This window comes from Borostomias antarcticus, assembly GCF_949987555.1.
Source record: "Borostomias antarcticus genome assembly, chromosome: 30".
NCBI classification, from domain to species: Eukaryota; Metazoa; Chordata; class Actinopteri; order Stomiiformes; family Stomiidae; genus Borostomias; species Borostomias antarcticus.
This window is the reverse complement of record NC_140263.1, coordinates 3,071,207-3,086,454: the sequence shown is the minus strand read 5'-3', so window position 1 is coordinate 3,086,454 and position 15,248 is coordinate 3,071,207. Positions and strand designations below refer to the sequence as shown.

Here is a 15,248-nt window from a genome sequence, read left to right as displayed (position 1 = left end):
ACCAGTCACACTGGAGCTGCGACCCATGACCAGAGCTTCTGGTTTACAGACCAACTGTCAAAAGTACATTTGGTTTCCGTCTCAGAATGACTGTGCAACTCTCATTTCTCTTAAGTACAGTTTCGTTTTTTTTGTCGCCTCTTATTCACGAACCACCACTTCCTTCTTCTGTATCAGAGATCTTAGTCTTAACAGGTCTTAACAAGGTCTTAACAGATCAGCCAGTTTATCTAACAGATCAGGTCATGGGCTCTTAAAAAAAATATATATATATATATATAAAAGAATATATATATATATAAATTAAAAAAAAAATATATATAAAAAAAAAAATATATATATAAATAAATAAAATAAAATAAAATATATATATATATATGTTAATGATACCAAGATAAATATTTTTGATAAAATATACCAAATATCATATTTTGATAAAGCTTTATTGTTGCTGTGATGAAACAGTCCCCAGCTGCAGATTAGGCAACAATACCGAAGACGATTGATAAAATAAAATAAAAACACATTTAACAATAGTTTGTCCACCTTCTTCTTCACTGCCAACAGTTTCAGGACCTACCATGTTCAGGGGGGAACTGGTAGAATAAATTAGGCTTCGTGTTCAGCAGTGATAATAACGGTATCAACCAAACTTCATAAATATACAGCAATTTACAGGAAGTAATATAACATTGTGACAACACTGACAACAGTTCACACATACTTGTTTGTATTCTAGAGCCAAACTAATATCTGTGGACAGTGATTTGGCTGTAGGGCTGGGCAATGAAACCCAGCGCTATTCATCACCAGTCTTACGCAACGATACGACTCGTGACGACTTTGCTGACTTTCTTGACGACTCAATCTGCATTCCGGTAAGTTGGGGGTGATTCATCTTCTGAAACGTTAACACTGACACTGCTGACCATGTGGCGATCATCTCGGCATCTCTGTACCGCCCAGCCCCCGTTTGGCATTTCCTCCACTGCCTCAATACTGCTGACCTCTGACCTACTGCTGGAGGGCATCAGTAGCTGGCGTAGGGACCTCCTTGTGAGGACCGATCCACACACACAGGGCCTCCCTGACGGAGAACCTCCCTGTGAGGAACGAGCCGGAAACACAGGACTGGTAGAAGCGGTCTGACGGCTTCTTCCTGCCTAGTTGGATGTGAAGCCATAGTGACCGAACATCAACTTACACACTACATACCTACCGCTGCACAGCACGCACGCACGCACTCACACACCATTCAATGTAACACTATTGAAATGAAAAAGGCAAGAGGACTGAAACGTTTGGACAGTTTGGCTATCTGAAAGTAAAAAAAGACACGGAAGAGGGTACAATGTTTGCTTGTGTAGCGGAAACAGTGAGAAAGAGTAAACACAGCTCACCATGACAGCAGGAGCAACGAACTAGGAGAAGCTAGCTGCCAACTTCAGGAAGTGACACGCTAAGAGGGAGGGACAATTGTCCTCGGGAAGGGCTCTCTGATTGGACCCTGGCAAATGTTCTAGTTGAACCTTCCAGCAGGTACAGGAATCTACTGGTGACCATGACCACGATCTGACAAGACTGATCCTGGCATATTTACAGTGACGATGATTAATGTCCCCTACCTTTGATGGAGTAACGGACATATGAGCTCTGAAGGCCCCTGCCAGCATCATCATCCGATGGTCAGTTCCCGGGTTCGTACTACGTAAGACGGAACATGTCTACTACATTTAACTAACTGCAATTCTAAATCTTGATATTTTCCTAAGGATGATGCCACGCCGACTACTGTCGCGCACGGCCGTATCACTACAGATGGGTTGGCCGACCACGTCACGATCGAGGCGCGCGAGGCGCAGCTTGAAGGCAGGAAGAATTGTTTACGACCCGATCATGTTGTTTAGGTGTGACTAAACTGAGGGGCGTTCTGGTTCCTAGAAAGACGCAGACAGGCCTAGTATTGTTGTTAACTTACTCTGAACTACTGTTTGATTATTCTGTATTTTTGAAAACCCGTCTCAATTTTAACACTTTATTCCATTTGCGATGTCGATGATCTTTGACGAACGAGTGAGTGCGTAACAATTACACGTTTTGTCTTAAAATAATCCCGGTCGATTTAAATGAACTCATGTTTGCCGGCGGTGTTCCCAGGTTGGCCAGTGGTCACGCTCGCCTCAAAAAACGATTCTATATCTGCCTTGAAGCTGCGTGCGCACCTCGATGGTGATGCGGTCGGCCCCCGCCACGCCCCTCCCCTTCTACAGCCGAGGCCCCTCCCCCTCTCTGCTCTGGTGCGCACTGCTAATGGAGGATTCCTACCTTCCGAGTGAGTTTTTTTTATAGTTTTTTTGTTTTTTAAGAGCACCGATAACATAAATAACAATCAAACACATTTTAACGCACAGGTTAAAAATGGTCAAACATTGAATTCCTTCTCAGAAAATGGATTCCGCTTAGTTCCTGTCGTCTCCGTAGCAACTGCCACGCTGTCTTGTGTGGACGTGTCCCTGCAGTGCCGTTACCATGACTCCCTTCCGGAGGGGGGCGGGGCTATACGTCCAGGATCTCCTCCGCGGTGCCGCCGCAGCGTAACCGGTAGCGGCCGGTCCTCCAGCTGATGGTGGGGTCCCAGAGCGCCGACAGGAAGATCTGGATGGTCATCGACTCCCTGATAAACCAGGCCACGGCATAGTCCAGTTTGGAGAAGGCTAGGGGGCCGCCCTACGGGGAAGAACAGGGGTGAAGTTATGATCCGGTCCATACGGCGGTATCGCCTCATAGCCATGCTACATGCTATGTGCTACCTGGACTCCACGTAGTTGTATGTAGTCGGCGATGAACCAGGCCAGACAGTGGCACATGAAGAACACCATGATGTCCCAGCGGAACACGTGGTGGGCGGCCCAGCCGATGATCAGGCTCGCCACGAAGCACTCGGAGATCGGCTCGCAGATGGTGGCCGGCAGCATGTTGATACGGAGCTTGGCCCACCTGGAGAACACAGCAGGGTCAACTGTACGCTCCTGTACACTACACACTAGAGCTCTACGCTACTGTACACTACACACTAGAGCTCTACGCTGCTGTACACTACACACTAGAGCTCTACGCTGCTGTACACTACACACTAGAACACTACACACTAGAGCTCTACGCTCCTGTACACTACACACTAGAACACTACACACTAGAGCTCTACGCTCCTGTACACTACACACTAGAACACTACACACTAGAACACTACACACTAGAGCTCTACGCTCCTGTACACTACACACTAGAACACTACACACTAGAGCTCTACACTACACACTAGAGCTCTACGCTCCTGTACACTACACACTAGAACACTACACACTAGAGCTCTACGCTCCTGTACACTACACACTAGAACACTACACACTAGAGCTCTACGCTCCTGTACACTACACACTAGAACACTACACACTAGAGCTCTACGCTCCTGTACACTACACACTAGAGCTTAACAGTCCTGTACACTACACACTAGAACACTACACACTAGAACACTACACACTAGAGCTCTACGGCCCTGTACACTACACACTAGAACACTACACACTAGAGCTCTACGCTCCTGTACACTACACACTAGAACACTACACACTAGAACACTACACACTAGAACACTACACACTAGAGCTCTACGGCCCTGTACACTACACACTAGAACACTACACACTAGAGCTTAACAGTCCTGTACACTACACGCTAGAGCTCTACGGTCCTGTACACTACACACTAGAACACTACACACTAGAGCTTAACAGTCCTGTACACTACACACTAGAGCTCTACGGTCCTGTACACTACACACTAGAACACTACACACTAGAGCTCTACGCTCCTGTACACTACACGCTAGAGCTCTACGGTCCTGTACACTACACACTAGAACACTACACACTAGAGCTCTACGGTCCTGTACACTACACACTAGAACACTACACGCTAGAGCTCTACGCTCCTGTACACTACACACTAGAACACTACACACTAGAGCGCTACGCTCCTGTACACTACACACTAGAACACTACACACTAGAGCTTAACAGTCCTGTACACTACACACTAGAACACTACACACTAGAGCTTAACAGTCCTGTACACTACACACTAGAGCCGTACAGTCTGCACACTCCACACACCGAGCCCCCAGCCTGTGACGGGGGTAGGGCTAGGGTGACGGGGGTAGGGCTAGGGTGACGGGGGTAGGGTGAGGGTGACGGGGGTAGGGCTAGGGTGACGGGGGTAGGGCTAGGGTGACGGGGGTAGGGCTAGGGTGACGGGGGTAGGGCTAGGGTGACGGGGGTAGGGCTAGGGTGACGGGGGTAGGGCTAGGGTGACGGGGGTAGGGTTAGGGTGACGGGGGTAGGGTTAGGGTGACGGGGGTAGGGCTCGGGTGACGGGGGTAGGGTTAGGGTGACGGGGGTAGGGTTAGGGTGACGGGGGTAGGGCTAGGGTGAGCGCGTACCTGATCATGCGCGACTGGAACTGAGCGATGGAATAGGACCCCGAGTTCTGCATGGCCACCTGCGTCGCCATGGAGAATTTCCATCCCCTGTAAGATCCAAGTCTTCAGTTAGACATCGAGACAATAAGGAAATACAGTTTTACACACAAGCAAACAGGCAAATAAACACACAGAGTATATGTCTGTAGCTGCGTTTCCATTACACTTTGTCTCAAAATAAAAGCGATACATTACGCTTTTGCGATATACTTCTATATCGAAACTTCTGAAAAACCACCTCATGAGAGCGTCAAAACGTTTTATCGAAATTTGAGAGGTTTTTCGAAATGTAGGTGTTTCCATTACCAATTTTTTATTGCGATATTTAGGTTTTGCGCAATTCTAGTTGGAATGGAAACGCGACTTGTGACCGAGGCACGCGGGCGCACCTGTCAGCGATGGCTTTAGCCATGAAGTAGTCCTCAGCGATGTACTGGGCGAAGGCTATGAGACCCCCTGCCTGGTCCAGGACGTCCTTCCTCATCAGACACGACATCCCCGTCACACACTTGATCCCCGTCACGTTGGCAGAGATGTAGGACCTGGGGTGGGAGGTACCGAAATACACCTGCAACACACACACACACGCGCACACGCACACACACACGCACACGCGCACACGCGCACACGCGCACACACACACACACACACACACACACCTATGTAGAAAAGGCTATATAACATGACTGAACTCTGAGGTTCTTCTCATCTTCTCGTCTGTTCAGAGGTTCTCCTCGTCTGTTCTAAGGCTCTTGTCTGTTCTGAGGTTCTCCTCGTCTGTTCTAAGGCTCTTGTCTGTTCAGAGGTTCTCCTCGTCTGTTCTAAGGCTCTTGTCTGTTCTGAGGTTCTCCTCGTCTGTTCTAAGGCTCTTGTCTGGTCAGAGGTTCTCCTCACCTGTTCTAAGGCTCTTGTCTGTTCAGAGGTTCTCCTCACCTGTTCTAAGGCTCTTGTCTGTCCAGAGGTTCTCCTCACCTGTTCTAAGGCTCTTGTCTGTTCAGAGGTTCTCCTCACCTGTTCTAAGGCTCTTGTCTGTTCAGAGGTTCTCCTCACCTGTTCTAAGGCTCTTGTCTGTTCAGAGGTTCTCCTCACCTGTTCTAAGGCTCTTGTCTGTTCAGAGGTTCTCCTCACCTGTTCTAAGGCTTGTCTGTTCAGAGGTTCTCCTCACCTGTTCTAAGGCTCTTGTCTGTTCCGAGGTTCTCCTCACCTGTTCTAAAGCTCTTGTCTGTTCTGCGGTTCTCCTCACCTGTTCTAAGGCTCTCGTCTGTTCAGAGGTTCTCCTCACCTGTTCTAAGGCTCTTGTCTGTTCTGCGGTTCTCCTCACCTGTTCTAAGGCTCGTCTGTTCTGCGGTTCTCCTCACCTGTTCTAAGGTAGCAGCGAAGCCTTGTCTGTCGGCCACGTACGGCAGGCCGTGCACCAGCCCCACCTTCTCGGTCATCTGGTTGGCCATGTCCGTCAGAGTATCAGCTTTCACTGTGGACACAAGCATGCATATCACTTTTAAACCTACAGTGTGTGATGAGAATCTTGTGCTAGGTTAAAGGTACCCAATGTAGTTTTTGACCACTAGTATGCGCCCTAGAGCAAATTTGAGAAGGTGGTCCCCGAAAATCGCGTACTACGTCATTGCGTCAATACGCGGAGCACGTAATAGTGACGTTTCACACATCTTTGTTGTTTTCAAAACATTAGCTAAATATCATTTTGCAAAGAAATTAAAAGGTAGGAACAACATTCAAGTGATTCAACGTGTTTATTAGACTACATGGAACCATATAATCGAGGAATTTCAAAAATAAACAAATAACGGATTGTTTTGATTCACGTTTCGTTGGGTACCTTTAAGTTAAATAGGAAAGTAAGCAGTGAGGAGGGTTAGGGTTAGGAAATTCACTTTTTTTTTGTCGACCATCTCACATGGCAGGTGGACACAATTCCCCCATGTAGGCTACAGAGGATAGATTTTACATTCAATTTCATATGCTGAATAAGCCATGATTTAAACTGAAGTCTCGGCCCAGAATAGACTGAAAATTAAAGAGAAAAAAGTGAGGATTGTAGCTAGCTATAAGAGAGGATACGTCATTGCATACCCACAGAAGAATGTAAACAGAAATAACAATGGTTGTAGCCGTCAGCTGGGGAGAGTTGGAGCGGTAGGTAATGAGGGGTCAATAAGCTAGTTGTATCCCATTTATTATGAAGCAGGGTAAGCAAAGTAACAGACTAGAATAGAGAATCGCCAGCATTTGTTCCCTAAATGATATCTGCTAATCTGAGCGACTCATTTCTTAGCGATCATAAATTGCTAACCGCTTATGCTAGCTTCCCTGTCGATTCTCTCGTGCCTGATAGCAGAGCAAGGTGTCATACAGTGTCTGTTGAGGGGGGGAAAAAAGGTGTGTCTCCTTCATGGATGGGATTTGGTGGCTGACATTCTGACGGATAAGAGAGTTGGGTGCTGGTAGGTCGAATCTATGGTGACACGTATCTGGCCTGGCGATGGGAGCCCCTCACCTCGTATCCCGCTGTCACAGATCCACACCAGGTCGTACTTGGCCCCCTCGTACCCCGGCATCAGGTTGTTGATCTTGGGGTTGATGCCAACCTTCTTCCCCCCTGTACGACACAGTGTCAGTTAGCTCCAGAGGACACACTACAACACACATGCCTGCCAACACCCACTCTAATACAACTGCTAGGAGGGCCATGCGGTGTCAAGAGCTTACCAATAAACAATCTGGCGTCGACGTTAGGATATTTTCCCAGGAGCTTTTTGCACACGTCGATTGCTGGATCGTCGTGGTCTTGAACACACAGGAGGATCTCGTACTAAGACGGAAGAAAGAACAGAACTAAGCATCGTAACACAGCAGGCTCGATTCAGGCTGTCTCCGTGCCCTGCTGCACTAGTGGTCTGGGTACTTTTTACTAGGTTTTTGGTTATGCAGTGATGGTCACGTGTGTTCACAAGTCAGAGGACCCAAGATGGAACCCAGTGTGGGCAAGTGAGGGTTGAAGCGATACTGACGAGCGACTCGGGGAACCCTGTGACATGTGTGTGACTGTTTGTGTGTATGGATATACGGTATATACATCATATTTCTATTAGTATCGCCACTCACGCGATGCCATGTCAACAGGAAGTGAGGTCTAACTGCTTAATGCACTTAATGCTTTAGTTTTGTCTTTTGTTTTCTTTTATCTCTTTTAGGGCTGTCAACTTTAATGCTTTAACGCTCGCAATTAATCTGGAGACTTTAACACGGTTTTAATGATAATTTATTTTGACACGGTAATACTAATCGTCTGGAATTTTCACTGCGGTTTACCGTGAAAGCAGTAACCGTTTCACCCCTACCCTGGCTGAACGACTGAAAGGCATGTTAAACGTGGATAAGTTATCTGCGCGTTTCAAGTGCCTTATCGGTAGCTAATTCCGCCAGGTAAACACTGAGAAAACTCACTTAGATAACACGATGACTGAGGAGACATCCGCAGTGTGCTTGGAAAAGCTTCCAGGTGGAAGTTTAGATAAAACTGAAGTTGTGTGAACATACTGCAGTGATGTAACCGTCTTTCCACCAAAGCAAGTTGAGTAAAAGAAAAGCTTCCAGGTGGAAGTTTAGATATAACTGAAGTTGTGTGCACATATATTGCAGTATTTAACTGTTTTTCCACCAAAGGAAGTTGAGTAAAAACCAGGCCAAGTCCAGCCTGGCTTATGGCTGATGGTCATACATCCAGTTGTTCTTTTGATAGTTCTAACAACTTTGTCGTGTATTTCTTTATTCTAACATCACACATATGCCTAATTGTTTCATCTCCCCCCAAAAATACAAGTAGATACTTATTGACAGCACTAATCTCTTTAGATAATGGTCTGGACAACTTTTCATGCTTTTTACTACTTTAGATACCATTCGTACTGTTTTAAATCTATTTTCATATACTTTTGATATACTAAACTACATATTATACTTGCATTATGCAAACACACTACATTTTCTTCAGAAAAAGTGATGCTACCATGTCTTCCTTTCTCTGGCACTGTGACCGCTGGGGTCTTCTCACAGAAAGCTTTACTGACGGGTATAGTCGGTTCACTTTAGTGTAAGTCGCTTTGTATGTGTGTATGCTGACTCACTAAAATGTAAATAATGATAGCGCAAGTCTGTGTGTGTGAGGATGATGATGATGATGATACCTTGGGATAGTCCAGCTCAAAGAAGGTCTCCAGGTTATTGATGAGGTTAGGATCAACCCCCTTCAGGGGCTTCAACAGCGATACTCCAGCCAACTTACAGTACGGCTGCTTGGTCTCGGATGTCTTCTTGTTGAGGTATAGGCGGCTGCAGACAGGGTGAGTGATAGAGGGACACCAAGTTACTGCTTATTCTACACTCACAATATCATAATTAGTTACGTAGCAGTTATGGAGCTAGACTCAGGGTTGGCAGAGGGCTGCTGACATCCGTGTGAGAGCTAACTTGGACAAGGCACTAACCTGTAATCTACCTCTCTAATGTATACAGTCTACACCGATTACATACATTATCTGACCACACCGAGGTGTTACATCTTCACAGATAGCTAGTCAATGATTGTTGGTTAAAAATACATGTTCGATAACGTTAGCTAAAGAGCTGGGGCCCCTAGGAGCCGGCTAGGATTATTACTAGCTAACGTTGGGGTTATTAATATAGTTAGACTAGCCAGCACTAGCTATCACTAGGCATATCTATGTTTCTTTTGATAAATACACAGCTGGACATTTGTAAAATGGTTAGAAAGTAACTCATAGACATAGCACGGCTAGCTAGCCTAGCTATATCATCTCTATCCATCTAACTATCCACAACCCATCTTAGTGAGTTAGAGTCTAGTATAACTAGTTATATAAATAGTTCTAGTCTAGTATAAGCCAGATACACTCATAGTCACGGTAGTGCTATAACGTTAGAGCCACTTGGTGGAAAGCCGAAGCGGAAGGGTTAGCTAACCGCTAATGATGGTATCGAGCTAGCACTAGCATACTAGCTTCACCAGGCATACTAGCACTAGCATACTAACTTCACTAGGCTAGCTAGCACTAGCATACTAACTTCACTAGGCATACTAGCACTAGCATACTAACTTCACTAGGCTAGCTAGCACTAGCATACTAACTTCCCTAGGCATACTAGCACTAGCATACTAACTTCACTACGCTAGCTAGCACTAGGCATGCTAACTTCACTAGGCATACTAACACTAGCATACTAACTTCACTAGCTAGCTAGCACTAGCATACTAACACTCGGCATACTAACTTCACTAGGCTAGCTAACACTAGGCATGCTAACTTCACTAGGCATACTAACACTAGCATACTAACTTCACTAGGCATACTAACACTAGCATACTAACTTCACTAGGCATACTAGCACTAGCATACTAACTTCACTAGGCTAGCTAGCACTAGCATACTAACTTCACTAGGCTAGCTAGCACTAGCATACTAACTTCACTAGGCTAGCTAGCACTAGCATACTAACTTCACTACGCTAGCTAGCACTAGGCATGCTAACCTCACTAGGCATACTTACACTAGCATACTAACTTCACTAGCTAGCTAGCACTAGCATACTAACACTAGGCATACTAACTTCACTAGGCTAGCTAGCACTAGGCATGCTAACTTCACTAGGAATACTAACACTAGCATGCTAACACTAGGCATACTCACTTCACTAGGCTAGCACTAGCATACTAACTTCACTAGGCTATCTAGCACTAGCATACTAACTTCACTAGGCTAGCTAGCACTAGCATACTAACACTAGGCATACTAACTTCACTAGGCTAGCTAGCACTAGGCATGCTAACTTCACTAGCTAGCTAGCACTAGGCATACTAACACTAGGCATACTAACGTCACTAGGCTAGCTAGCACTAGGCATGCTAACTTCACTAGGCATACTAACACTAGGCATACTAACTTCACTACGCTAGCTAGCACTAGCATACTAACACTAGGCATGCTAACTTCACTAGGCATGCTAACGTCACTAGGCTAGCTAGTACACAACCCAGTTGAAAGCTAGGGAGCTTACTAGTCGTTTGACAGAAAGCGTAGTGTACATATGGACCAGTCAAACCAAGTTAAACACAGGTTCAGTGCCATTAAACAACATTAACAGAAGCTAGCTAGAATATTTGTTGGACAGCTAACGTTAAACCCGAGCAAAAACACTAGCTAACGTTAGCCTAGCCAGACTAGCTAGCTAGTGCTAACTATAACAAGCCTAGCTAGCTAGTGCTAACTATAAACGGTCGTGCTACTTACACATAGATGATAGACATGAAATGCATGAGCCACAAGACAAAAAACAAGATGAATCCGAAGATAGAGAGCCCCTGCATGGCGAGGTCCAGGAGGGCCATGGTGGTTCCGAGCTAGCTTCTCCTGCTAGCTACCGGTTAGCTAGCTCTCACTAGCACGAGCTGTCAACCCGACTACAACACAGGCAGGGCGCGTCTCGACGTCACCGCGTCATCTTTTTTCTCCCCACCCACTTCTGCCATAACCACGCCCCCGCGTGTTTTCATTGGGTTAGGGTTAGGGTTAGGGTTGTCCAATGAAAACTCACGGGGGCGTGGAACACTAGGAAAACTGTTATGATTTTACATAATTCTAATGCTCCACCGCTACACTTTACATGATGTCTACTTCAGTTCTGAAGTACTTTTACATCATATAATCAAATAATTTACATTGTTTTTTTTTTAGCTTCACAAAAAATATAAAATGTCGTCATTTTCCCAACCAACTTCTGCCATAACCACGCCCCCGTGAGTTTTCATTGGACAACCCTAACCCCTAACCCAATGAGAACTCGCAAGGGCGTGGTTATGGCAGAAGTTGGTTGGGGAGAAAAAAATGACGCGGCGTCTCCGTGTTGCAACCCGTTATATTATACCTCCATGGTTGCAACATTGAAACTTCCGGTGTTTTTTAATTCGTTTTTTTTTTTTTTTATTGTGAGGGATTTCTAAATAAAAGTAATTTCATGTTGTGTTTTGATTGTGATATGTAATAATTAGAATTTTAAAAAAATAAAAATCAATCATTTTAAAGAGTTGATTCATTCACTACAGTGATTCGGTCTTGTCCTGTGATCTGTCCCGTGCTAACGTGAGCGAATATTATTATATATTATATTATATATATTATATTATTATTATAACATTTGTGAGGTCAAATTAGGTGGCATAGTTGAAAATCTGAGGGTTTATAGCTCCGTTAGGAGCTGTGTTGAAGGCATCTAATACATTTACATTTAATACAGCGTATAATACACAATAATATGAACTAATGTGGATGTATGTACAGTATATTCTATATTGTACATATTCTGTATTTATAGCTGACATAATATGTACAATAACTAGCTAACATATATATATCTTGAGAACATTGAGCGAATATATATATATATATATATATATATATATATATATATATATATATATCTTAGTTTGATCTTTAATCTGGTGCTTTGTCTCAGTTGTGCCATGGAGGACAGTGGTTAGATTTTCCTGCATGGATCTATCGCCATCTAGTGGAAAAACTAGGAAAACTGTTATGATTTTACATAATTCTAATGCTCCACCGCTACACTTTACATGATGTCTACTTCAGTTCTGAAGTACTTTTACATCATATAATCAAATAATTTACATTGTTTTTTTTAGCTTCACAGCTGATATAGATGATCTTGGTTACAATGTTGTCTGTTAATATATGATAATTATGTGATATATCCGTCACCAAGGTTTATCTGAATGTTGAGAGAAGCATCAATTCTACATTTAACAGCTTAATTCCTAACACATACTGTATTCGTTTTGTTTTATTTTGATTACTTTAGATAATTGAAAGTCTCTTGCACACCTGAATGAAATCTGATTGACAGATGCGTAGGTGGAGTAGATACTATGAGGAAATAGGAACACCCGCACACTGTCTTCACTTCAGCTCAACAAATCCAATCTGGCACGGGTGAACATAATACACCTAACCTCAATGGTACACTAACCTATGAGAAGCCTAATAGAACCAGACTAATACATCTAGCCTCTATGCTAACCTATGAGAATCATGAAACGTGGAACAAGGACCAGACAATGCCCATCATCTCTCCTGGATCGTATGCCACTAAAGTGAAATACAGAGCATTTCAACAATTTCCCCTCATTTCCCCATTAATCCATCCATCCATCCATCCATCGATCCATCCAACCAACCAACCAACCAACCAACCAAACACCCATCCATCCATCCATCCATCCATCCATCCATCCATCCATCCATCCATCCATCCATCCATCCATCCATCCATCCATCCATTCAATTCAATCGATCACCTTTATTAATCGGACACTGGTCCATATAAAAAACACATACAACAATATAAATACAAGACAGGGCAGGTGGGCCAGAGCAGGGCTGGTGTCCAGCAGGGAGAGGAGGTCATGGAAGATAACACCCATGCCACCCTGCAGAGGTCAACTGCCAAGAACATTTTGCTATTTACATAAAAAACTATGCTTGGTGTCTCAGTAAAAGTATAGTCCAGTTTACTCAGGAAATCATGTACTTTCTACATCTGCATAGAACAGAGCTTGAGGTGTTTAGTAGCACAAGCTATGTTGGAGTTTCAAACTTCATATTTATTGAGGTGTTTAGTATCACTTAGCAATGTCACTGTTTCAAACTTCATATTTATTGCAGAAAGACTGGTAGGTCCACCTACCAGTTTCCTGGATTTGTTGGCGCTTCACTGCCACTAGATGGAGACATTGAGCTTTGCCAAACCCTCAGGCTCTGGGTGAAGGCCAAAAGCCAACAGTAATACAACAAAAGGCTCCTGCACACTGTCTTCTTGCATACAAATACTTGGGGACAACGTTTCTGTACGTACAGCCCTTCTTCAGGTGAACTTCACAGCAGGTGTTGTGCCAAAAAAAACGACTGTCTGATGAAAAACAACTGCCCTGCCCGAAATGAACACTGAATATCTCCAAATCTGCCTTAAATGTAGGCTACTTTTTAGAGTAAGATTATTGTTCTCTCAAGTGTCAGTTGGTAATCAATATAACTTGCTATAGCCTAGAATTCTGATTATGTGCCTGTAACTCCAATAAGGCCAAAATGCGTGCGCACACTTATTTGTTTACCAACAGTTAAATGGTCTATATATAAAGGGTGATTACTGAGACACCTATACTGTAGGTATAATTTAAGTAATTACCCTTTATATATATACCATTTAACTGTTGGTAAACAAATAAGTGTGCGCACGCATTTTGGCAACAAAAGAAGTGATGCGTGCGCAATGTTGAAACAGGATGATGCCGTTGCACAGAAAAGGGTCTATTATGTTATAGACTGCATTTACCGTTTTCGGCCACGAGAGGGCAGCAACAGGCTTAGATAGACTGTTCCTTGTTCAGGTTCAGCAATTCAATGAGTATTTGAGTTAGGCTATTTAGTTTATTTCTGTAAGTATTTCTGTTAGTTGTCATTATATTTCTTTATTATTTCAGAGACCACGCACTCACTGTCTGTTTATGTAAGTGAAGAGAATTGAAAGATCAAATAGTGTCTTGATTCCTAGGACAATTAAGAACGATCAACACTAGAAACGAATCCTGAAGATTTTTTCCAGATGTAGTCTTCAAAACAACCCTGTCTATATGTATATACCTGTTTCTTGTATTGTTGTTTTTTAAACTTCATTGCACATTTACATGTGCATTACATGCCTCTCTTCTTTACAAAGATGGTCACAACCACAACATGTCCTGAGAGCACATGCAAAATAACAACTTATGGCTACTTTTAATGTGTACGTCTGTATGTTTAATAAAGCATTTAAGAAAAGTTTCAATCAAGACTTGAGTATTACCTATTCTGTTGAGTACTATGTTTACAATTGTTCATTCATGATATTATTACAATTGACCTTTCAAGTCTGCCTACATTTAGGTTACTTAGCTAAGAACCATTTTTATTACAATTTACTTCTAAGGGCAAATACTTTCATATCTTCATATCAATATAATATCAAGATCCTAGTAGATGTCCAAATAACCCACTGTGTCCTGGGTCTACTTATTCACCACCTAAAGGGAAGTGCAAAACAGCAAGTCATGACCTTTATCCAGAAACACAAGTGAACCCATTGCAGCAAAATAGCTAACATTACAGGAATCATCAGTGAAACTGCTTTAGCCACTGACCGCTACCATTAATGTTATGGAAGCTGCTGCTAGTTGTTGTGAGCCCATGAGCTAACTGGCTATCCCGCTCTCATTGTGCTGGATTAGCATTGGAAGCATTGGAACTGATGTGTCCAGGTGACCCATCTTTATTTATCAGACATTACCGTCCTACCAGTCCTGTACAGAAACAAGCCAGCCAACACATAAGCCAGGCTTGACCTGGCCTGGTTTTGCTTCCCTCTGGAATATGTAGGGGTATGATCGATGTCCATCTATTGCTCTCTGTAAAGCGCATTGTGGCAGTGTATGAAATACGCTATACAAATAAAGTTTGATTTGAATTGATTTGATTTATGCCTACACTTCACTGAATAGTTCAGTCGTGCCAACCAGCTGTTGTTGCATATTAGAATATTTCTCCACTTAAACTCTATTTTCCCC

The 15,248-nt window shown here is 43.7% G+C and overlaps 1 protein-coding gene across 1 annotated transcript; it reads right to left on the bottom strand.

Moving 5' to 3' along the window:
• Positions 1 to 509: 509 nt before the first annotated feature.
• Positions 510 to 11,077, bottom strand: ugcg (UDP-glucose ceramide glucosyltransferase; the record flags this gene model as incomplete). The annotated part of the gene is made up of 9 exons (XM_084460133.1): positions 510 to 2,727; positions 2,811 to 2,997; positions 4,502 to 4,588; positions 4,930 to 5,108; positions 5,899 to 6,011; positions 7,056 to 7,157; positions 7,268 to 7,370; positions 8,746 to 8,890; positions 11,070 to 11,077. 9 exons carry the CDS (start codon positions 11,075 to 11,077, stop codon positions 2,557 to 2,559), a joined length of 1,095 nt encoding a protein of 364 aa, XP_084316259.1. The 3' UTR covers positions 510 to 2,556.
• Positions 11,078 to 15,248: the final 4,171 nt, after the last annotated feature.